At 38.1% G+C, this 25,522-nt stretch overlaps 1 protein-coding gene across 1 annotated transcript in view; it reads right to left on the bottom strand.

Annotated features, from left to right (window-relative positions):
• Window positions 1–6,588: 6,588 nt before the first annotated feature.
• ZNF385D (zinc finger protein 385D) overlaps window positions 6,589–25,522 on the bottom strand; it is a gene marked incomplete at its 5' end in the record, with an annotated part of 63,061 nt that continues 44,127 nt past the window's right edge. The window contains 4 exons of the mRNA XM_009577567.1: window positions 6,589–7,309; window positions 11,482–11,583; window positions 12,946–13,124; window positions 15,063–15,296. Coding sequence (XP_009575862.1) covers window positions 7,076–7,309; window positions 11,482–11,583; window positions 12,946–13,124; window positions 15,063–15,296 — 749 coding nt within the window. The remainder of the gene's footprint in view (window positions 7,310–11,481; window positions 11,584–12,945; window positions 13,125–15,062; window positions 15,297–25,522) is intronic.

Raw genomic sequence — 25,522 nt, 5'->3', positions numbered from 1 at the left:
GAGGTACTATATTACATACCCATATTATACACCCATATACCGTATTATACACCCCATAAGTTGGTGGGTTTTGGTTTTTTTTTTCCTTTTTAATGCTCCTTGCAGTGTCCCATCCTGCTGGGGGAGTCACAAAACATGATTCATGAGAGGGATGGGAGGGAAATAAGAGCTGTGTATATGAGAGGCAATACGTATGCAGACATTTGTCTGATTGACTACATGGAGGTGAGTGTGTGAATCATTAGATAAAGAGCTACAGCTCTTTCCATCTCCTTTCTAAAACTATAAAAACAGTAGAAGAAAGAAACAGGCCTTTTCTCTTCGATTGACACCTACATTTCAGCAAGCTGGTAGGACTTAGGCAACTGCAGGAAGTAAAAAAAAAGAAGTGACCCAACTTGAGGCTCGTTACATTTTTATTTTTTTGTTCTCGGGTGCTCCTTCTGGGTACCAAAAGTTACCTTCACGGTTTTATTCTGATGGACAAAACAGATTCAGGTGGCAGTTTGACTGGCAATAATGTCATGGACAAGACTACATTGAAAATATGTCTGAAAGAAAGATTACCTTTTGGGGGGAGGCGTCATCCCCCAAACTGAAGGACTCGTAAAAAATTCTCAAATCAGGATTTTTTTTCAAATTTATATCCTCTATGTTATAAATATGACAGAATGACCACATTAGGAACCTGTGGGGGTTGCTGCCTCTCCAGATCGAGCCACCAGGCAGTTCTGAGGGAGTTATGACAGGCTGTTATAAAGGCATAGCTTTGCCCATATGCTATCATCCCCCTCTTTGTTGTGCCCCAAAAGAACGTCTGCACTTGGCAGACTGTGTTTTGAGCAGACAATTTTCACCTCATACATGTGCCAATGAGAACTGTTCCCATGGCAAATGCCAGCCATCAGCCGCAAGCAGAGAAAGGCCTGAAGTTGTTAACAAATGCTGCAGGCTTTTGTAGTGAGAAATGGTTTATGGTTTATGGTTTTTCTCCTTTTCGTGTTGCCTTTGCACTCAGAAATACATAGCTATTGTTACTGAACATAAGAAATAACATATACATTTAATTAAACCTTTGAAGAATCCCAGAAGATTAACATTTCAGGAAACTGTGAAAGACTAAAGAGATGCCTGCGTCATAAAACTCTCACTAGATTAGGTAAAGAGCACTGTAGTATACGTATGCTCTCTATTCATAATATATTACTAGTACTATGGCACTGCCGCTTTAAATTTTTTATTCAATTTATTGACTCTGATCCAACAGGGGGCTTGATGAATACCAACTTCTTAAATGCATATTTAAACTTATGGATTCTGTTCATTCATATCAGAGATGAAACTATGAATAAAGAAACATGGAAGAAAAATCAAATAGTAATGAAAACAAATAAAAAATATGGACATCCTTTCTGGAGACCCAGGTGTTGACGAGATGCAGTGATATCTTGGCTGGTATGAACAGACATGAATGCATGGATTTCCAAGGAAAATTCTTCTGTCCTGTAATTGAGTGTCCAATACCTATGGAATGAATATTAATAACTATACTTGTTTCTAGCTATGGGCGTCAAATATTCAATTTCTGTTGTGAACAGCACAAATGTCAGTGTGCTGACAGCCTGACTAGTGTGAAGACCATTACTACAAATTCACTGATGTATCTAAGCCGAAGAAAGACTTCTGAGTTCTTTTTCATCATCTTTCTCATCAGAATTATTTTTAAGGTTAAGATCTCATGACCTTCAAGGTCCCTATGTTTTATGCAGGAACTCTTGAATGTCCCAGATTGTTAATGCCTCACAAGTTCCATATAAGAACATTGCACAAGGAAAAGGGATCAAATCAGTTTACCTTTACATTACCTTTACAGTTTCTTTACATTGACTCTTTTGACTCTTCTTACTTCACCACCCAAGTGTCATCCCAGCATGAAGCTGACCACAGGAACTAGGCAGCAACTAACCATGTTTCAGGCTCAGCCAAGTTTCTTTATCAATATATCAATACTGAATCAGAGTTGAATGACACCTAATTGCAGCACACAGCATGACTGCAAAAGGCCTCAGGCACTCAGGGCAAAAAATTGCCTCTACTGAAGTCAAAGATCTTTGCAACTGCTTTCACGAGTCCCAGGGTTAAGAGCATTATGGTTTTCATAGTATTCTTAATTTCGGTCTGGAGCACAGACTCTTTCAGCCCCTGACATTTCAGATCAGGCTATGTAATAACCATCCTCCAAATAGTTACATTTACTCCTAAATGGTCCTGAATTTTAATAAACCTGTAGGTGTGAGAGGGCATAAAGATCTTGTCCTTGGCTAAACCCTTAACTGTGTGTTTGAGATTTCAACTAGTTTAAGACAGGATTTATCAGTATTACTATTTCTTTCAGTCATGCACTGAATCTCAGCACAGAAGCTTCTGTACGATTCACTGGAACTGAAGTAATGGCACTTACAGATAAACAATGAGAACAGGGGAAGATGAGTTGTAAAAAAAACCTGTCGTATGTTACATAGCACAGGCTCACATTTTCACATCCATCTAGGTAAATAGGAAGCCCACGGTTATTCTCTTGTGAAGCTTTAGGTTCTTAGAGCCTTGAAGCCTGAACTGTGCTGAAGTCAATTTTAAAAATGGAAATTCAGACACCTATGTTAATAAAAAGAACAGATTCTTTATAAAGTGGTTTAGGCTTCCAACTTCACATGTTTTCAGAGAGATTTGTGCAGCCAAACAATTTGGGTATCTGTGCTTCATATTCAGCCACAAAAATGTTGTAATCGTGAAGAAACCTTTTCAGATCTTGTGCCTCAGTGTTGGCCTTATGTTCATAAAATGACATTTATTTTTGCAAAAAATGAGAGAGATTAAGATAGAAATTCCCCAAGATGTTTTGAAGAGACTCTAAAAACTATGTGTTTACTGGGAGCAGAATGCAGAAGCAGGGGCTTCTGAGAAGCATGATTTCAGCTTTCAGGGAACATCGGGCCAATACTCTACTGTATCTTTGGGGATTAGAATAGAAGTGACTAAGGGCAGGTCCATTCAGTTATGGTATTCCTGGTAGAAGTGGAAGATAATGAGTGTGAGACATTAAATTTACCCATAGCATCCTTGCATTGATTCAGCATCTAAAAAGTCTTTTCATCTTTTAAAATACAGAGCCAATTGTAATATTCCAGTACTAAAATGACAGATGTAATTCTTCTAGTTATATTAACTTTATTTAGCTATTCTTAATTTTATATAACTTTATCTTAAAATAAAGATGTATACTTTTCAAATACAATATACCTTGACATGGCCAGTTCATTTTTTTTTTCATTTTAGATCATCGTATTTATACCATTTTCTTACTGACCTTTCACATCAGCTTTTACAGCAGCTTTCAAGAAGGTAACTGATTTCATGGTTCAGAGCAATGATGATCCTTCAGAACAAAGGTTTGAAGCCAGAGATAGTTGAAAAAATGCAGATAGCATAAAAATATAAATACATATATCCCTCCCACAAAAATACCATCTCTTTGGGTCAGAACAGAATAGTCATTCTTTAACACTTTGTATAGAATTTAAGAAAACATCCCTGAACCTATTTGTTTTTCTGAGTTCATACCCAGCCATTTCTCTGCAGGCTGATTTCACACTGTTATTCCAGTGAGTGACTGTGTCTTCCATGAAATTATCTGTTTCCTTGTGCTTTAGGCTTCCTCTTGGCCCTGGAGTGTTAGTGTAACACTAAATATGATGATACATTTTTCTTTTATAGTGCCCTCCATATTGGATGTATTGACAAGTAGATGTAAAGTGTCTTCCGTTTGCTAGCTCCTTTGTCAGCTGCTGTGGACATACCCTTGACTGGAAGCTTCCCTTGCCCAATCAGACTGCTGTGCCAGTATTTTCCTTGACCTATATATAATAAAACTGTTGTGCTGACATCCTGGGTACGTTGACTTGTTACTGACCAAGAGGGGGGTGGAACAGCAAGGCACAGAAAATCCACTATACATTCTAACATTTAGGCTTTATCCTTTATTAGGTAGTGAGTAAGAGACATAAAAAGAACTGTTTGTTGTTTACAGCTGAAATTTAAAAGAGACTTGTGTGAACAAAAACTTGTTCCATAGAGCACTGTGACAAAAGAGGTCCAAGAAAACTGAAGGTGTCATTGCAAGTTAGCTGACGTAAGTAGTTGGAATGACACACTCTATTTCTAGCAAAACTTGTATTAACTCTGCCCTTAGTACTGTGCCTCCATACATGCCACAGGCCACTTTTTGGCAAGGATCAGCCTGTTGATTTTGATGGCATCACAACAACATGGCAGGATGTACAGCAGGTGTCCGAGCACCAGAAGGCCGTGCATAAGAGCCTACAGGATATTTGTGGGTCTCCCCTTTTCCCATCTGCGTGGTTTTTTCATGGGGAAAAGATTGCCTGCCCGGACCTTCTCCCTTCCCAAAACGCCAGTCCTCCTCTGCTGGTTTAGCAAGATCTTACTTACACAGGCTCTGGAGATAAACGGTGGTTCACCGAGCACAGCTTGAAAACCGGTGCCCTATTCAAGGAGGAATCTGAACACAGCTGGCAATGGCACTACAACTTCGGCAAAAAGACGGAAGGTGAAAGCAGGCTTAAAAGACCGAGGCCAAGGTTTTGCAAAAAGGAGTTGAACCTTACTACACTATATTTATGTACCCAAATAAAAGGAAACCTTTTCTAAATTGAGCATTAGGCGCAGTTTTGAAGGCTGGCCTGTTTACTGCCTCTTTACTGGGAGCTGTAGAGTAGGGAGCCCTTTTAAATGTCAGCCCCTAGTTATTTAGGTGCCTAAACTTGGCTTCAGGAACTTACTCATATTCTTCTTGTTTTGGAAACTGGGCCAAAGCAATCCAGCTTGTAACCAGCCCTAAAACCACCATCGCATCTTTTTCATGGCTACATAGGAGTGAATTAAATATAACCAAAACCCCATTTCATTTCAAGGCACAAACGTTTGCAAATAAACTGGATGAAATACAAATACATAGTATAGAACTTATTTTAATACTTATAGATAAATAAATGTATCTCTTTGGAATTCTTTGGACACAGACATCCATGGAACCTCTTCTTTCTCTCTTTTTATATATTTTTTTTTTTATAAAATCTAAATGCAGAGAGGTTTAAAAAATGGCAAATACCAATGCATATGGAAGGCTCACTGATGAACTGCAAGTCAAAAGTGCTGTATATTCCCATCCTCTATATCTCCCTACTGTCCATATTAACCACAGGCAGTATTATATAGCAACCACATGGTCAATATTTTGCATTACTACCTTGTAATAAAATCTTTCAAATAATTTCCCCATCTAAACTTAAATTATGTTTTAAAATTTTATTCCTCCTAAATGTATGGTAGGCATTTCATTTAGCTACTCATCAGAGTGGTCGCATGTGACTCAGCAGCGCACTCCATAATATTAATAGATACTTTTCAGCTCCCTATGGGAAAAAGCAGGTAGCAAGAATCAGATTCAATAAGTCTATTTTTTTCTCTGCTGTTTGTTACTTACCACTTAATGACCCACATGTGAAACTCAATGGTTATATAATTATTTCATATAGTAGATTTTCTGTTTATAAGTTATTTTTCTTACTCTAACATATATACAATATATCTATATATACCCCTGATAAATCTTACTTTAAAGGGACACAGTCAACCCCTTTAAGCCTCACAGTAAATATATAAGGCTTTAAGCTGTCCATACATAAAGGTCAGCTACAGAATTCAAGGGTCCCTTCAGATCCTAAAGGTTGTATTTGTTCCAAACCCACGATGTGCAGTTATCTTGTAATATGTATCTCATGTGTTGCTGTTTACATTTTATAGGTATATCAAGATATTTTATATCACATCAGTAGGAAATAAAACAAGAGAACAAATCTGTTTCTAAGACTAAGCCTATTGCAAAAAATATTACCTGTATCTACAGACACTCCCACTGGTGTGATATAAAAAGAATATGTGCCATTCTTGGGATGAAATTCTGGCTACATTGCGGTCAGGAGGAACTTTTACTGACTTAAATGGGGCCAGGATTTCTCTCCTGCTTTTTACTTGCTAGTTATGACTATGCGTAACCCATTTGTGTCTTTCCTCTGCTCAACACTAAAGTGTCAGGCCTGTTTCATGACAAAAGTGTATTTTTTGCTGTCCACTGGCATGCCTTAGACATTGATTTATCCTGTATGTATTACACCTTTTGAATATACACACACTGTACACATACGTTCTCAGTTAAATAAAAGTTTGACCTATTCTGTGTACAGCATCTGGATTTTTTTTTCCCCCACTAAATCTTCTTTTATCATTTACTTTGTCTAACCATAGATTACCTTCACGCCCCTTCTTCTATGGGTGAGGAAAACAACTTTTGCTCACCAGGAACAGCTCCACATTATTGTCGTCATTTTGGACTACTTACCAAAGTGACATAATTTGTTCATTTTATCTTTTGCAAGTCAGTTAGAAACCTAGTGGCATAGATAGAGACACAATACTACTGTTTTACAAGACATCTATTTTATCTACTTTTGTTCAGATAAATACCCAGTAACTGCTGATTTGGCAGGAGGATTGGTAAGGGTACTACTATTCACAGTGTTTCTTTTTTTTCCTTCTTCTTTAATCTACAGAATAAAGTATTTTATGTACATTGGAACCAGTTAATGCCCATTAGACAAATTTGTAAGTTGTTTCATAAAGCAGGAAAGACATTGCAGGGAAATATGTGCCAAAAAGCACAGTCAAAAGGCTTCATAAGTTTTATATGTCACTACAAGTCAATGCTGGAGATCAGTTCTAAAACGACCAATACTCAAGAGGAATGTTCTCATCTGGAGAAAATACTGCCCATTCCCCCTTTTAGAATTTGTTCAGTTCTCTATCAAAAGTCCTGGCTCTTCATATATACTTTAAACTATAAATAAACACTGCATAGTTCAATGTTCTTGATTTTCTTTTTTGTTTGTTTGTTTTGATTTGAAAAATTATTGCAGTACAATTAATTCCTGTTTGGAGTTCAGTAAGGAGCAAACAGCACGGGAGTATGGGTGGTCCGTATAGGCCCTGGAGCTGGTCGTAGGAGTGCTGGAGGAAGTGCTGAAGTCTGGAAAAGGGTGGCTGCTGGGGCTGTTCGAAGACTGAAGGGGGAATTCACAGCCACAGCAGCAGCTGCTGCTGCAGCTGCTAGCGGATTTGGTAAGATTCGTGGAGCCATCGGCTTTGAAGGTTCCTTTGAAAATACTAATTTTACCTGTGGGGAAGAGAGAAAACAAACAAACAGAGAGACATCATTTGTTCATATTAGCTACACGACAGGGAATTTGACTTAAGATTATAAGTGCAAAATCAAGTCAGAGAGGCCTTGTAGCGGCTACTGACTCTACGAGCTGCAGGCTTGTGACAGGAGATACGATCTCGTGCATCGGACAAGGGTGAGCAGGTTTTGGTTGGAGACAAAGAGTTTCAATGTTCATTCCTCATCACTGAGACTTATAATTTAATATGAGATTAGAAATCAAAGCAAACCTAAAAAGGGGCTGGGCAATCTGCACCAAAGGAAAGCTGCCTGTACCCTGCAAGAATTAAATAAAGAAGAATTAGCCATCAATTAAAAGACCTCCATCTGGACAGCTTTATGATAGAGACCAGAGCAGAATGAAAACATAGCCTGTTCCCTGGTCTGGCTAAGAAGGTACTTCCGGTTTTATCATTAGGATGCAAGTTCTACTTAAAATTAAGATCTCCAGCTAGCTCCTCTTTATTAGCTCCTGCCTCTAATAACCAGCAAATAAAGCTTATCTTCCACTGGTATGAAAATCTCCTAATGTTTCATATGTTCAAAGAGGTGATGAATTCTATGGGTGCTGCCCTATGTCATCTTGCTGTGTCTTCTAATGTTTTTCACTAAGGTACTGTTCATTCTTACAAGGATTGTGAAAAAAGTGGCAGATATTTTAAAATGTTGTCATGAAAAACTCTTGCCTATATCATTTAGTATGGTGCCAAACCATGGTATTTTTGTTACTGTCACTGAGGCTTCTGCTTTAAAAACGTTTAAATCATGAGTCTTGTGCACCACCAAATAGAATTTGAAAAACTCCTCATTTAGAGTTTCCAAAAATAAAAAAAATAAACTCAAGCTTTTCCCAGACTGATTGAAAATACTGTCAGAGGTCCATTATTATTTAAGAGAATTTACATTTGGTATGCATACAAATGAACATCAGAGTAGTCTACATAGATTTCTGCAGATTTCGATGGGATTTCAAGTTTCTAATGAGAAGCCAGGAGCCTGAATACCTTTGTTGTTCTGGTTTTATAATTCTGAGATAAGAATAGAAACCTCATCTACTGACAAAGAAAAGTTCCCATTGGCTCTGACAGACTTTCGGTGGGTCTGTGTCCTGGCATGACCTGAGGCCCTTTGCAAATAACATAAACCTGAATATGTGGTATTGAATATACAGAATATGAATATATGTACCATGCTGTGGTACATCTCAGTGCAAGTATGGACACTCCTCACTCACAGGGAAACACAATTTCTCATCCTTGAATTGAAAGGGTCTTTCAAATAATTAACTTGCATTATATCAGTCTGATACTTTCCACTCAACAGTACCTTGGTGAGTGAATAGTCAGAAAGTAAGGACAGGAATAGTCTGGCATGAACCACCAGTGAGTTTCATCATTACACTATTACCATATTCTAAAAAATCTGTTGGTTCTTTACCAGCCAGATGGATACAGGATTTTGACTTTTCCTAATACTCATTGGCAACTCTGCTGGCCTCAAGGTCCTTTGAAGCTCTGGGAGAGATACTCAGAGGGGACCAGATTCTGTAACTCTCTTAACGGAGGACATAATGGATGCTATATACAAAATTCCTCATGGTGCCTATGAAAAGCAATGATCTGATCTTTCCCTTGATCAGTGTTACACCCACAGATCCAAGCTGTCTTCTTCCCTTGCTAAGCATTTGACTTTTTCCTCCTTCCTTACATTTTTTAGTAAATAGTTTTTTTCAGCCTTGTTTATAACAGACAAGAAAAAAAGCTCTTAACAAAAAAAATCCTGAGTACAAAGTACAAAAAAAACCCCAGCCCAAAACAACAGGGCTGTGATTGTGGTCTAGAATTCCCAGTGAAGGATGTTTTTCATAAGAGCTATTTCACTGCAGGAAGTTTGAACTATCAAACGCCTGATAACCTCTTTCTCTCCAGTATTTTATACATGCTGGACATTTGTGGCTTGAAGAAATATGAAGTAAGTCCCAACAATACAAGATTTCTTAAACTCTGAAATAGTACTGTGGGAATTCATAAAGCTTCTTTCTCTGAAGCATGCAAAACTAGATTAGACAAAGCAGTACAAATGATATTGAAAACATGGCACTGGAAAGTTTTCGGTCTAGAAAAGCTATGAAAATGTAGTATGTCCTTTTTCTAACTTCTGTGGAAAAAAAATTTGGTGATGCTTATACATTTTTTGTCACAAAGAACAAAGATCTTTTATGACTATTTATATTAAAAGGCTAGGACTATCTTGCCATTCTTGGAGGAATCAGGAACTTGTAATAAAGTTAGATAGCTTTTCAGTTAATTTATCAACATGGTTCTGGTTTCAAGATAGCTGCAAAACCAATAATATTTAGCATATACAGTACCTTGCACCTTCATTTCAAACCTCTCTGCAAGCACTAATTAACACACAGGTCAACATTAAGAGTAAAGCAGCCATTATTAATTTCATTTCCAATGAAGTAAACTACGGGACAGTAAATGACTCGAAAAATTAACGGGGAGTAAAGAAAAAGCTAGAGCTCATCAAAAACATTTACATTCAAAGTGAAATTAGTACATCTTTGGTACATGTTGCTATGCCATTCTGCATTTCAAGTGACAGCAATTTCGGTATTTTTTCTATTCAAGAAAAGACTAAATGGAGAACTGCTCTCATCCTTTCTCAGTGCAGCCTCCATTCTACTACACATATCTGTTCATTTGTAGCTAATTCATTCTCTCCTTCTTAAATCCCCTTTGCTTCTTTGCTAACCTCTGGCCTGTCTTGTATACTGTGAGCAATTGGGAGTAAGGGAGCAGGAAAAGGACACGTTGCCTTTATTTGTCCACGCAGCAACTAAATGGCCTTGATCCTTGGCTGGAGTTCTCAGAAATCGCCATTACATAAATTGGCAAATAGAGAACTGTGCACAACAGCAACAGTAATGTAATAGTTATTTTCATCCCCTGGGAAACAATGACTTTCCTAAAGGAATAATAATTCTGTCAGAGAGGCTTTAGTGATTCCATATCCTACTTAGCTAATTACGTATTTTCTATTCCTCTCAGTATAGCTTGTATGTATTGGAGACCTTGGTCTTCCTGGTGGATTACTGAAAAGCCCTATGGGGCTATTTCCTTACTAGTGAATCTACCAGAATGGTGCCCTGCATTATGCTACAACATCTGGGAAAGCTCCTACCCAACTGAATCGTGCATGAATATACCTATCATGAGGGCTGCTCCAACAAGAAAGGAGCTTTAACTCAACTTAAAGAGAACTGGGTTTTCACAGAAAAAAGCTCCATATTCTGCCTGCATTAGAGAAGATGGTCAAGAAATAAGAGGCTAATCTCTATGGGGCTAACGAATCAACATCCTCCGCCTGCCAAAACCATCTATAAACCCTTAAAAAACACCACGGCATATAAAACAATCATGCAGTTTATCTGATAGAGATAAATGTCAGATATTTCACTATCCCACCCACAATATAAGCTGTTTCTTAACTAATGACAGGATCCTAGCAGGGTTTTTTATTAAAAAGTAAACCTTTTTCTCAGCTTTTGAAGCCAGTAAGAACTGCGTTTTTTATTAAAAAGTAAACCTTTTTCTCTTTTGAAGCCAGTAAGAACTGTGTTTCAGATAGTTTATCCTGGCAGTCGAAAATGTGACCAGAACCATCCTGAAACTGAGTGGAATGAAATGAGAGATGGATTTTTTTAATTGTTTCAATTGTTATCTCAATAATTTTCTAAATAAGGATAGAATAAAGGTTTTATGTTTTATAGAGTTTTATTTAGTCATTCCATCACTGTTGTCCTTGGTGAAAACTGGAAAAATCCTGTTTGACATCTGGATGTTTCTTTCGTCTGTTGCTCTCTAATGACCTTTGAAACAAGCTTCTTTTCAGAGGTTATTCAGAGTAGCTACAAAAAATGAGGACCCACAGGTTGTAGTCCACACCCAACAAAGTATATAAAAAGTCCCTTGTGGGCTTCCGTGGGTTCATTCAGACACTTGTATACTCCCATTGCTTACACTATTCCTCTCATTTTAAACATTTTTCCACTTACATTTTCTAAAAACCCTACTCAGCAGAGTTAAAATAAAAATAAAATAAAAAGGTGATTGGCTTACCCCTAGAGGATGTGTTCCCTTTTGGAGTTTGTTGTAAGGGCTGTATTTAGGTTTAGGCGGCTTCCCAGCAGCTCTGTCTTTGTGCCTTCTACTGCTTATGTGCTGTTAAAATACATTGGGGCGGGGGGGGAAAGGAAGAGTGATATTTCCTTAATAGATCATTTCAGGTTCTGCTTTACACAAGGGTGCGCCAGTACTGAAGGTTACTGGTCTCCACAACAGCATTACTTTAACTAATTCAATAACGAATGGGAGTAGGGTCTGTTCCAATTTGAACGATCCTTTGTGCATCACATATTGGGTCTCTGATTTTCCACAGTGCTCAGTTCAACTCTGCTTCCACTGTAATCAATGATTTTCTCACCTTTCTTAACTTCAACAGGACCTGAATCAGGCCAAAGACAGAAGCCTTTGAAAAATTCCTCCCTATCTCTATAAAGTACCCATCAAATTCAATCCACTGCTGATAGAAAGTTTTGGAAGAATATTAGATAGAAGAGCATCCCCTATTTGGGGTTGGGGGAAGGGGAGGGGAAGGTCACAACATCGTTCAGATCCCTAAGAAGCCTAGACATCCTTTTAAGAATTCAGCTGAAAGATGGTTACATATCAAACTAAGTGACAGTGAAAAAAACCCACAAAATCCATTATCTTCTTCATAAAATCTATGAGATTTTACAAGAATCCTTCTACACAGACTTTACTGCAGTATTAGATGTAAGGGACCTTTTTCAGAACTATATTTTTACTTTGATTTTCATTCTCAAGAGTGTTCTCGCAAACAAAGACAAAGAACTGGACATTTTTTTTTTCCTGAAAGCAGAAGACAAGTATTGCTATTGTCCATTACAGAATTTATCTTCATTCTCATAAAGTTCCTTAACAAGTATTTAATTCCAAAAGGCATATGGAATTAAACTAATTGTTTTTCAGAACAAAGGCTTTGTTCATCTGAAAAATGACTGAACATAATGGCTGACTTAGTGTAATTGCAATTTAGAGGTCATGCTTCTCAGTTACAGAGTAACACTGATAAAAAATATTACAAATCCTCTCCATCCCACATTTCTAAGCAGGTTATTCAGTGTTTTGTGAAAATACTGGCTGCACCCACCTCCACATCTTTGTCAAGGCAAATATCATGCAGTACACAATGGCAGGGTTTATTAGCTCATGCCAATTAGAGTAATCTAAAGACAGTTGCAACATGTTGCAGCTTACAGCTTCTATAACTCTTTAAGACATACATGTAATCAAGAGCTTTGGAGAAAAATATATTCTGTGCAAGGGAAAATCATATCCAAAACAAAACATACAGCGTGAAAGACAAGTACAAAGGGCAAAATCCGTAAGCTCCATTTGGATGTGAACTGTTAGACTGACACATGCTGATCGTGTTGGTATTTTATCACCATGAAAACAAAGAACAGCCAAGGATTCACACTCTGCAAACTAGCTGAGTACCTGTTTCAGTTGTGTCTCAGAGTTTACGTGCACATCACATATTTCACAGTGAAATGTTTTGTTCTGAAGGCCTGTGTTTCCTTTATTCACAGGTCCTTTGCCTTTTACGCCTGCCCGGGGAAAGGCTTTTATGGTTCCACTTCCATTCCGAGCTTCCAGCATAGTTTTGTGCTTAGTCCCTGGAGACATTAGAAATGGGAAACAGAAACAACTTTGGCAATTTGGTTGCATTCATTGTTTTATTTTCTTTTTAAAAGAAAATCATATGAACCTCAGCTTGGTGCCACGTGCTATCCTTGGAATATGCCTGTGTTTGTCTATATCAGATTCATACCAATGTAACAGTATTTCGCATCTGATATTTAATTATTAAATTACACATCCGTAGGTAATGCACTAGAACAAAGCAGCCACACCAGTAAGTAGTAGCACAATCAGGTATCCTGATGTGAAGTTAAATGGGTGTGACTTTTCTCATTAACTCCTGCTACTAATAAGACCTGAATTGTAGTTGCAAAGAAAGAGTAATTTAGCTATTAAAGATGTAGTTGGCTTTGATTTGCAGTCCTCCTGAATGGATTGATAAACAGTATGTATTAGGTAGCTTACACTTAAATCTGTAATTAACTCATTAGTCTCCAAATCAAAAAGGGGCAGAGGTTCCTGGCAGCAGCCTATGGATCCTTAATGGCCTGGACAGAAGCCAAAATGTGTGAGAAACATACATGTGAGAAAAATGCACTTGCATTTTTTATTAAAATGAAGATTGGATAGAAAACAATAGTGTCCTGTTGCTTTACCTTTATTCAGACCGAACAATTTCTTACACTGTTGACTTCCGCGCAGGTAGTCTGTGATGATAATGGACTACTGCCGTGTACAGAATTAGTGTTCCACTGATAGTTGTTGTATGCATCCACATGTATACTTTTACAAGCATGCATGTGTGTGAGCACACACACACAGTTTATCAGCATAGACAGCATAGACAGTGGAGGGTTGTGTTTAAATATTCAGAATAATGTCTTGGCTCTTACCTTGATCAGAAAAATGTTTAGAGTTTAACCCTCATATAAAGTTAAATAGGTTAAATGGGTACAGCTTTATGAAGTTGAATTTTTACCAGTTGAAGACGTGGCATACAGCAAAGACAGCATTCAAAACTGATTAGGCTTTGTTTCTCATGAATACCAACAAATTATCATTTACTTTTTAATTTAAGTGGATTCTATAGACATGCCAAAGTTATTTCTTTTTTTATTACACCATAAAAAAATTGATCATTTTGCTGCAGGTATATTATCATGGTCTCTATGTTCCAAACCTAAGGTTCTCTGTCTCTTAACTCTGTTTACTCTGCTGGCAGATAACCCCTGACATCCAAAATCAGGAGTTTTTCTGCTGTAGGCATTCATTGCCACCATATTAAATCCCAAGATCTTTTAACCCTGCTCACCACAAAGCCAATCAATAAGGTGCTTAAAATAGTGACTGTGAATGATGGCTCTCTACTACTGGAACTTACAGCTCTAAGAACAAGAAAAAGTTTAAAAATTAAGAAAGATGGAGGTAAGCAATTACCCATTCAATTCTCATGCAGCTGTTGCTATCAGTTGATGAAAAGAAAGGGAAAATATTCATAATTTTGACAAGTTATTAACAGACAATATGGAGCTAAGAATTCTAATTCTTGTCATTGAACTCTGACTGACTGACACTCCCTCTTTCAGCCTTAATTTGTTAGATTTCAAACAAAACTCATGGCATTCATACTCAGTTTGCTAGCTGGCACAAACAAAACTATGCAAACTCTGAACACCAAAGGTAATGAAGCATGAGCTGTCATTTAGCTCTATAAGGTTTGGAAGCTGCAAAAGCTAAAATGTAAGAAAATGGGTAACTTGCATGCAATAAAATTCCTTTTTTCCCCCTTTATGAAAGCCTCTTTGCCTGCCATTTTTATTCTTTAATAGTTAATGAATTCCATGTAATTGCCAGTTTTCTGCCACCTCTTTGTCCCCTGCTGCAAGAGATCTAATCTATTCAGGGGAAGATAATTGCAGAGCTCTTGAGACAGAAGGAAAAAAAGGAAGAAAGCAAGCACTGCTCCATCTCACCACTGTTGTGCGCCTCCAGCTGCGAGGCAGAGTTGACAGCGACTTTGCATAGTGAACAGTACAGCAGTCTTTTTGCTTTTTCTTCCTCAGTCTCAACGGAAGGGCATGTGGTGCTGCTAGTGGCTGTCGTGGGGATTTTCTCCACTTTAGAGGTGATCTCAGTTGTCATAACACTGCTCTTCCGGATTTCCACGGTTGTCGTTGTTGATATTGCTGGTGTCCCTGTGGTAACGTCTGTGGGCAAAGAGAGGAGATGGAAGGAAACAAAAAAAAAGTTGTGACCTTTGGCATTTGCTTGTTTGCATCCTAATGCTGTAACCACACAGAGGGCCAGGTTGTGCTGGTGATGATGCTGGTTTGACTAATGGTAATGAACTAAATCTGACCTTATTCTTTGTATTTTGTGTGGTTACAAAATATAGTACTCCCATGTATCGAAATGCCATGTATTCTGTCTCCTGCATTCTGCTAACACCCAGTAAATGCAGAATTCATAAACTGAAAAGACAGGTCATTAAGACTGCACTGTACAACTGAATGTAATCCACTAAAAGACGTCATGTAAATTACCAGTACAATAGGCCGTTAAAATTTATACGCAGCACTTCAGATGCATAAACCACATAATACTTACGCTGATTAAGTAGCCAAGCTAAAGTTTTAACATTCTGTAGTAATAAAACTAAAATGAGAATAATTGTATGTTCTTGATATCTGATAAAATAAAATGTTAGATACTTCACTTGATATTAGCCAAAACTAATATTAAATGAATGAAGGTAATTATTAATACACAGTATACATTTATCCATGCATTATTATTACTCATCATAGCATACTAACAATACATACTAATAATAGTAATTAAATATACAACATTCTATATCTGAGACCTACACAAACACTAATAAGGTTTCTGTTCTGTATATCAGTGGTATGTTTGGAAAAACTGTAAGTATGTTATATAGCTAAATCTATTTGGAAACCTAGTGCTTGCATCTAAGATGTAGTTTTCAAACCCAAGAGAGAGAAAATATACAATGATATTGTGGTTTGAATAATATATACATGACATTTGGATATGGCAGTATCATTTGGTAGTTAAGTACTTAGCAGGGTAGAGGACAGTAAGATCCAGCACCAAGCCAGTGGAGAAGACTGCAAGTAAGGAGAGAAGAGACAGGAGCTGTTCTGCTGTTGCAGTGTTGTATTTTGTCATATTAAGCCTACTGAGTAGCAGCTTCCCCTGTAAGAAATCTTAGTTACTTTACTGAGATACTCCTGGAATTGGGTACTTTCCAACATAGCTCATTTTGGTTTCATACATCCCTTGGTGTTAGTGGTGTTCTACCTGCACTATGCTTTATTCATTGCCATCTATTAGAATAGGCAAAATAACAATTCTTTGGCTTATAGATCTCAGTACGTGCTGTGATGAAAGAAGAACACAACTAACAGATGCTGCAGAGGTGTGTTTCAGACTAATACTGTTCAACAACTTCATTAATGACGAACACGCCTATTAACTTAGAAAACAAAAGCAAACTGGGTGCAAGCGCAAACACGCTGGGATACATGATTCAAAACAATTTTAACGCATTGGAGAAACAGTCTAGAAAATTAGACGCTTTTCAGTAAAGGCAATTGCAGGAATTCACACTCAGTAGGATTAATCTGATCTATTAAAACAGGATAAAGAACAGCTCCAGTACTGCTTTTGGGTTTTTTGTTTGTTTGTTTGATTGATTGATTTTGGGATGGTTGGTTGGTTTGGTTTTTTTTTTTTTTTCAGAAAAAGCTTTCAGTAGCAGATAACAAGATGAACACAGATCTCTTACATCATCGTATTATGAAAAAGGTCCCCACCATATTGAAAGTGCAAAGTGAAAGATTTATGAAGTATTTTTTTCTCCTCTAATCAGCACTGGAGGCCCTGTGTCCAGCCTGGGGACGGCAATGTCAAAAATTAACAATTACTTGCTTTGTTGTTAATCCAGCAGCAATACAAACGCAAACTAACAAGAGAGGGGTTGCGGGGGAGGAAGCCAAAACAAATGAGAGGTTTAGAAAATATGGACTGTGAATACAGAAGATGAAGAGTAAACACTGACAACATTTTTCATATCTGTAGAAGGTAGCTAAAAATAAGAGCATAAACTCTTCTCCCTGATCCCTCCTAATAGGACAAAGACCTTTGGATTAGAGCAAGAGAGACTTAGATTAGACATCAGGAAATTTTTCTAACATTAAAGCTTGTAAAGCCAGAGAATAGCCCACCTACAGAGATCCGGAAACACTGCCTACTGGAGGACTCGGCTGAACAAGTATCTGCAGGAGCAACCCAGGTATGGTCCCTTTCAGTCGGTGGGAATAGGACCCTTCAAGCCCTATTAATTTCTATACATTGTGTATTTTGTAATGTTTCTAGATACTCTCCCAGGGGGGTTTTAAAAATTATTATTCATAAAACCAAGAAAGCAGAGTTTGTCATGTGAATATTCTACACATTACCAGGCATTAAAGCATATAGCAAAAATCAGGTCCCACTCAAGGTCTAACTGAAGTGTTTTTTTTTCCTGAGAGTGAGTCTGGAGGTGATTATATCCTGAAGGTACTGGGGATGTCAAATACTGGTGCAGAAGGAATGGTGTTACCTTGCCGAACATTCTGTTCTTATTTAGTATTTTTTACAGACCAACAATAATGTTTCAAAAGAAAAATACTATTTTGAAATATTAAGCCTTTTGTTGGGAAACTGAGTGAAGCCTTTGTAGATCTGTCCACAAAATTATACATTTAACTAGTCACTCCTTTCCCATCCCAGAGAATCTGTGTCGATGTTGACTTTCCTTTGGTTAAAAGTTGCTGCAGTGAAATTAATTTTCCTGAAAAGCCTGCTCCCAGCAGTACATAGCACAGCTTTTAAAACTTCAGTTTCTCCATCCTGGTACTACCATACAGTAGCAAGCCTAGCCAATGTACTTTTCTGGTGAAAAAGAAGGCAGAGGGCAGATGGCACCAGGGAGAGGGAAAGAAAATAAAAAGACGACATTAACATTCTCTCAAGATTGATGGCAAGGTTGGCGCTCATTCTAATCTTGCAGGAAATTAGATATGTACATCAATCACCATTACTAGCTTTGCAGTGCAAGGGTCAGTATTTTGCCCTAAGCAAAATATAGATCATCATTTCTTTATTTTCCATAGGAAAACCTGAGGCAATGAACAAAAAACAAAAAAAGCTTAAATAATTGGAGATTTTATTCTGCTTCAAATATCTGATCTCCTATATCTATGTTGATCTAACATTTCACCATGTAATTATTTTAAAGTGAAAAGAAAATACAATCAATTATGTTAGTCCCTTTGAGGGTATTTTGATATGCAGGCATGAAAGCAGCATTGTATATAAAAATTAAACTAAAAATGGTAAATGTCATCAGGATATTCAACTAAAAAAAAAAATCAAAGTTCAGTGCATATATTCTGCACTTTCAAAAGGTGCCCTATATTAATACATTATATATTCCACTAATACAAATGCATCAGTGACATCAAAACATATAAAAGAAAACACCATCCAAGTTCACCCTGTAAAAGCCATGACACATTTAAAGATGCAAAGCCGCTCCTCCTCATATAAACTTTAGAATTATCTGCAGGAATTAAGGAGAAAACATTCTAAAACCTGTCAAGTAAGCTTACAAAGAGGGAATTCAAATCCTCTTCTCATCAGAACTTCTAACCTAACCAGCATGTGTCTCTTTGAATATATTACAGTATTGCTGCCTTTACACAGTTTAGTGCCCTAAATACAGGGTACGGCATTAAAGGTATAAGGGATTAAAAAAACCAATCCACCAAAAAGGAGTAGGAAGGCATTTGAATTGATGCCTTGAAGATTGAATCAGCATTTCTTAACATTATATTATGACAGTGCTTTAAGAACTATTTCAATAATAAATGATCTAAAATCGAGCTAGAAATTCAGTCACAGTCAATGGCAGATTTGTTTCTGGTGACGCAGGCTTGCAGCACTGTGCTATTTTCATACCAGTGGCCTGCAGCAAATATTCATTATTGCAACTGTCACTGCTTGGCTTTGACATAGAAGCTGATTGGTAATATTGTATGGAACTGGACTCCAGCAGCAAAAAAAGGGAACACTTCAGGATTCACAATAATCCATTTGTGTTCCTGGTTTTAATATAGCAACAGAATAAAAATTAAAAATACAAAAAAATAACATTAAAATTAATCTTGGTCACTGGCAAAATCAAAGATTTACTTTAACATGAAGACAAAGCCAGATGAAAAACATTGTGTGAGAATTGACTCCTTTGGGTACTACAGATACCATAGTTCAAGAGGAAAACTGCAAGTGTGTGATTAAGGTCCTCCTAAGTAAGCGGGATTATTTTTATATCCCAGCTACAAGACTCCTGAATTTTCTTTAGGCTGAAGAAACAGAAAATTACAACTCATGTTCTTCTTCTGAGTATGAGAAAGTCTCACTCATCAGTTCCTGCTACTAAGCATAAGAATTTCTTATCCTGAAACTATAAATAGACCCACAGCGGGAAAAGCGCTCTGACTTCAAACAAATCACAACTATTTATGAGCGTGTTTTTTCTTCCGCAATCTCAAGTGGCATGCATTTAAAGATATCTGATTTAGCACATACCCATGCATTCTGGTCTCATTTAAATCAAACTTTGCCTTTGACGTAAAAGGATTGAGCATTTGGCCCATAATGCTGTCCAGGAAAAACCAAAAAAACCCAAACACCTCCCCCTCCCCCCACCCCGAAACTAGAAAGCACATTCTTTCTGGTGACAAACAGAACTTGATATGAAATATTTCACTATACTATAAGACCTCTTAGTATTGCAAAAACGTTGTCAGCTGGCTCACTTATAGCAAACCCGCATCAAGTAACAGAATGCTCCCATACGGGTGCTTGATACTAGCATGTTCAAAAAAGTCTCGGCATATTATTTTCTTGCCTACTAAGAACCAGGTCCTCAGTTTCCTTGGGGTGCTTTCAAAATCCCATGCTCCGTGTCCTCCTGGTAATTACATTTGAAGATAAGATGCAATTTCTTTTGAATGTGTAAATATAACAGTGGAGTATATCAAAACCAAAGTACCATCCCAAAAATAACTGCGACTGACTTTTTTTCGTGCTTGGCTGACTTTCTGTACTCATATGCTAAAACATAAGCATGTGTGCTAGCACATTGGCTGGCTCTGGTACTGAAACAAAACACTTTGAGGAACTTTGACTCAAATGTATCGACTCCTCCTCCTTTATATGTGCAGAATACAAACTTGCATATTTTGTGGTTGGTGGATATTTGGCCCATCACAATATATTGTACAGAAAATTCTTTTGGTATCGTATTATGAAAATTCCAGTCATTAGACTTAGTTTTACACTCAAAACCTGGATTCAATCTATTTTTTATAGATATATCCTTCCCAGAATGGATATCTTTTACTTGGAGAGTCAGAAGTATATTTTTAGAACTTAGAATGACCCATGTAATTAGAAAAAAACTAATTACAACAGCATGGTTTAGAGAGTTAAATACCGTACATCACAGTTTTTTTGGTACGAAAGATCAAACTATCTGAATGACAGTTGTGTAATTCAGTACTTTATGATAAGACCTCCTCCAGTGAAGAGACACGAACTATTGGAAATCATGATATTTACCTGATCTTATACAGGATGGATACTAATTAATATGCCATAATGGAATAGTCAAGAGCTTTGAAGTAATAAACAAAGCTGTGTGTTATCAAACAGGAACAGAATTGGAGAATTTTTGATGAGCTGCCTTTTCTGATCTCGTTTTTTAAACACCAGCTATTCACCTGTTTTCTCTCCCTTCCCCTGTCACTGCCCTGGCTTGTCAGTCACTTTCTTGCTAAAGTTCCTTGTTACTTTGCTTTGTCTAGGTGTCCATTGTGATTGCTTTTGATATCCAGAAAGTGAAAGGCTGAATGTATCTATGGTATCGCCCAAGCCTTTGCTCAAATGTACAGAACAAGCACTACTGAGAAACTGAAGGACTGCAAACTTTCCCAGGACCAGCATGAAAGCCAAATACCAGGAATTTTCTTGGTTTGTAACTGGAGAAGCAATGATCTCAGTATTTTGACCAGTGCCTGTTTTTTAACACTTAAATAAATCACATTATACACAGTGTTCATCACTCAGAAACAAAGGATGAAGAAACAAGTCGCTCCCCAACAAGTGGCCTCGCTTTACTGCTGTTCTACTCCATGCTTTCTGGTGACACACGGTGGTGGTGACCTGAGGCGAGGGAGACATAAAACAGGACGTTCGGTGACAAAAGGTGTCCACAAAGAGAGCAAGAGAGAAGAGAAAGCAGCAAACTTCACATATTTGCTCTGTGCATTTTTTTTCTCCAGTTAAACTCAATTCTGCCAAGTCCTAAAATGACCTTCTTCATTAATTAGCAGTACACAATTTTCTAATGAAATTATACCTCATTTTTACTAGCAGTTCCCTTGGTTTAAAGCACAGTTCATTAATCCTGAACAGGATTAACTGCAGAGGGACGACTGCATTCCTGTTGAGGTTAATTGAATGGAGCTGGCAGCAACAGCAACAGCTGGGGGTAAAAGGCCTGTGGAAAGGGAAGGAGGAAGGTAGGGAAATGTCACGCCGCGTCTGAGTTTTGGGTTCTTGGGCAAATGTAGCTGACAAAAACATGACTGGAAGGAAAGGAGATGATGAGGAGAAACCATTTATTTTTCAAGTTATTTTACGCAACTCTCGGTGACGACTGGGTTTGGGCGCTGAGCTGTCCTTTCTATCGTATAGACTTCTCCTCAGCCAGGCAGAAGAAAAATGGCTTTCACCAGCCATGAGCGAAACGGTCCCCACACAAGGAGCTGCAGGGGGAAGAACGGGTTGCTGGCTGAAGCTACTCGTGCCGTTTAATTAATGAGACTCGTGTAGTGAAAAATTCAATTTGAAGCCAGGACAAAGTGTTTAAAGGGTGGAGCTCACAGTCAAGTACAAAGAGGATTTTTGCAGATTGTGAGCTCAGCGGCCCTGCTAAAAATGCATTTTCTATTTTGACTCTAACTTGAAGGTTATACATAAGGCAGGGTGTTAGATTTCATTTTGATAGTTACATTTTTATTTTGGAGGCTGCAATGTAAAACATTGCTTTTAAGATAAATACAATATGCACATGGTGGTTTGATCACATATATAGAAGGAAAGCTGTATTACTCTATACATAGGTCTCTCATTTGGCAACATCAAAGGCTACGCTGGCAAACTGCCACCAGTTTTACATCTGCACATGCTTCAGTATGCATTTCCCAACTTTTAAGTAAAAGCAAACACAATCAAAAATATATTTGTAGTTTATCTTAATGCATGAGCAGAAATTGAGCATCAGTTGAGTTTACCACCAGTAAAAAACCAAGGAATTGAAAACAATTCCTTAAAAGCTAAAAGCCCACTAAAGAAAAAGGTTCTGTAAGAGATACTACAGTAAAATGAATTTGCCTTGAATGTACCTTTCTGCAGCATGGAGGCCAACATGTGCACAGCAGTCCCCATCCATATTATTAAACTCTCTTATCCTCCAAAACAGGTCAGCTGCACATGAACCGCCTGTCGTTCCTTGGCTCGTATTGAACTCCAGACTCTGCCCAAGGATATCTAGGAGATTTAGCTTCGGCCAGAAGTCATCCAGAGGCAGCTATCGCAGTAGAAATGAACGGATGGTTGCATTCCCATGTCCAGGAACACCCTTGGCACCATGTGAATCACAAGTGTAGACAGTAGTCCAAAATACGCTTTAAAAACAGGCCCTGCCTCACCACCAAGGTCTAGGTGATATGAATTATACCTAGTCAGTACCGGAGGCAGCACTTCCCCAAGGAGAATTCAGGGAGCAACTTTTGTCTGTGTCCCTAACAGCAATGGCTTCAAAGCATTACCTCCCCACCCAAACACCAATTAGGGCTTTAATTCAAGCCATGCACCTGGAAGAAAACAAATTGCTGTTACCGCGGCCAGTACGTAACCATGATTCAGGCTCTGCCTGCTACTCCTGCTGCCCCCGCATGCCCACCCCGCAGACGTGGGGAAGGAAGCAGCAGCCAAGCTGTTCTCTTTCACCTTGCACTGTCGGCTATAGTGCGGGAAGTGAGCCTTGAAAGGGGCCATCCTAAACTCTCCTTCTCTTTAACAGAGACATAGAGCAGACACAGTCCAGGCTATACAGCACTGGAGACTGAGAAGTATTTTTCACAAAACAAGTAGGCTGGCAAAGCCTATTTAAAACTTGATATCAAAAACAATTTACTGTGGAATCTCTCTCCCAGCAATCTGCCACCAAAAACAAAGGAGCGCGGAGAAGTATTAATCACTGGCAGAAGGAGAGAAAATACATTGCGTTCGTTAATCAAATGGAACAAGGAAAGAATGAGTGAACTGCACTGCAGATTGCATAGGATCGCTCTCCATTTTAAGCAGGGAGTTGATTTTTTTTGCACTTTAAGCAAGTTGAATGTCCTCTTTTAAACCTCCACCTAAACTTTAAGTTTCAAAACAGATTTATAGTCCTAGAAGTAGATTAAAATAACTGGAATCCAACTCAGAATTTCTGAGAACTCTGACTTCTGACTGCCCTTGTAAGTGTAATACCTCACGGCATTCTCCTGTCTTCAATCCAGGAATAATTAAAGCTACTCCCTTTACAGCAGCTTACTTCCTTTACTGGAGAGCATTGAGCTAGTAAATCTGTTTTTGGCTATAAACTAATGTTGTGTCTAATATAGGAACTGTCAGAAGCTGTACAAGCATCTGTCGTAACTGTATAAGTTTTTCCAGTGGAGTGAAGGCAGGGAGAGCAGTGAGAATACATACATTCTTTCAGACATCTGCCTTGGAGTGCACTGTAAGTAGAGCCTGTAGCAGATGTGTTCTGTGGACTGATCAGCAATGGCTTTCTTGCAACCACCTGCTCTTCCGTAAGTAGTTGAGATACCAAACGCCCAAATTTTGGAGGAACAAATTTTACAAGGAATTGATGAGAGAACAGAACAGGAGATGGTAGTGTTATTATCCTTAGTCTTTAGAGTAAGTAAGTGGTTTGACTTTTCTGATATCCAATTCAGATTTTTAGTAGTCCTCTTCATTCTGATGCTTTTACAAGGAATTTTTCCTTTGGCTGACTACATACTGTTGGTAACATGTTTCATAAATTGACAGGCACATTCCAAGAGCGGCACCCAGGTAAGTGCCAGGGAAAGAAAATCTCTCTTAATTTCCGGAAGGTCTGTAAAAGGGTCTTTTACTACTGACAATTGCAGTTACTATGACCATCTGTTTAACTTGCTCTTACATCTCCAGCAAGTTCCATCATCTAAAATAAATGTTCCTACATCGCCTGCATCCCCTCTACTCCTTCCCCTCCCCAATGCAGCACAGGTTGCTTCTGGGCTAGGACTGAAACAAAGGGCTTATGAAACACCCAGTGTCATCATTACAGTTAAAGACATTGAATGATGTTTACAGAGAGTTGCACAGACAATCCAGACCAGCAATTTCTAAATAACTTGCTGTCATCATAGTTCTTGGCATGACTTACAGGTTTTGTTTTGCTTTTCTTACTTTTTTTTAGTAAAACAATTATTTTGTGCAACACCAGCACAGTCTCCGTTGGCTACCATGTGTCAGTCTTTCCTCTACCTTCAGGCAGCCTGCTACCAACTGAACTATTAGCTTAATTACATCAGTTGGCAGAAGCAACATGTTAAGTAAACCACAATGAGGCTGGATGGCTGGTCATGGGATTATGCAAAGAGCAAGAGAAGCCTGTCTGCTTCAGTCATTTAGTGAGTTCCCTCTCATCAACTTTTCTGTTTGTCAGAAGAGTCTGAAACAACTCTTTTCGTCTCTTCCGGTGGCCTCCCTGGCACCATCCACACATACCCAGCAGAGAGGTTATCAGTGCTTTGCTGTTTGGGATGTTTATCTAGTCAATACCATAATTCTAGCATGCAAGCTCTCCACAGACACAAAATGGAAGAAGTGATGCTTCCTCGCCCAAAGATGTTCTTCTAGTGAATTATATAAAGTCTTTTGCACACAAGGGAACAGTGAAAATCACAAATGTATTTCATAATGGCATCATTCATAGGTATCACTCCTAGTGTCAAAGCTTATACAATCAAATATATTATTTGATTTAACCAATTACACATAAAACAACAATGGGTTTGTATTTTAGGACACCAAGCTAGCAGAATAGAACTTAATAAGGAAACGACTGCTCTTAGTTTGCAGTGACAGAAGAAGAGAGCAGCTGCATATTAACAAAAATTAGCATCAAAATGGCAGCGCAAGATTAGCTTTAGCAAACATTTGCAGGATCTCAGATGAGGCATTTAATTCTTGCTAT

Source organism: Fulmarus glacialis, unplaced genomic scaffold, assembly GCF_000690835.1.
Source record: "Fulmarus glacialis isolate BGI_N327 unplaced genomic scaffold, ASM69083v1 scaffold16535, whole genome shotgun sequence".
NCBI lineage: Eukaryota > Metazoa > Chordata > Aves > Procellariiformes > Procellariidae > Fulmarus > Fulmarus glacialis.
The sequence above is the reverse complement of the archived record's forward strand: the minus strand, read 5'-3'. Positions and strand labels throughout refer to the sequence as shown.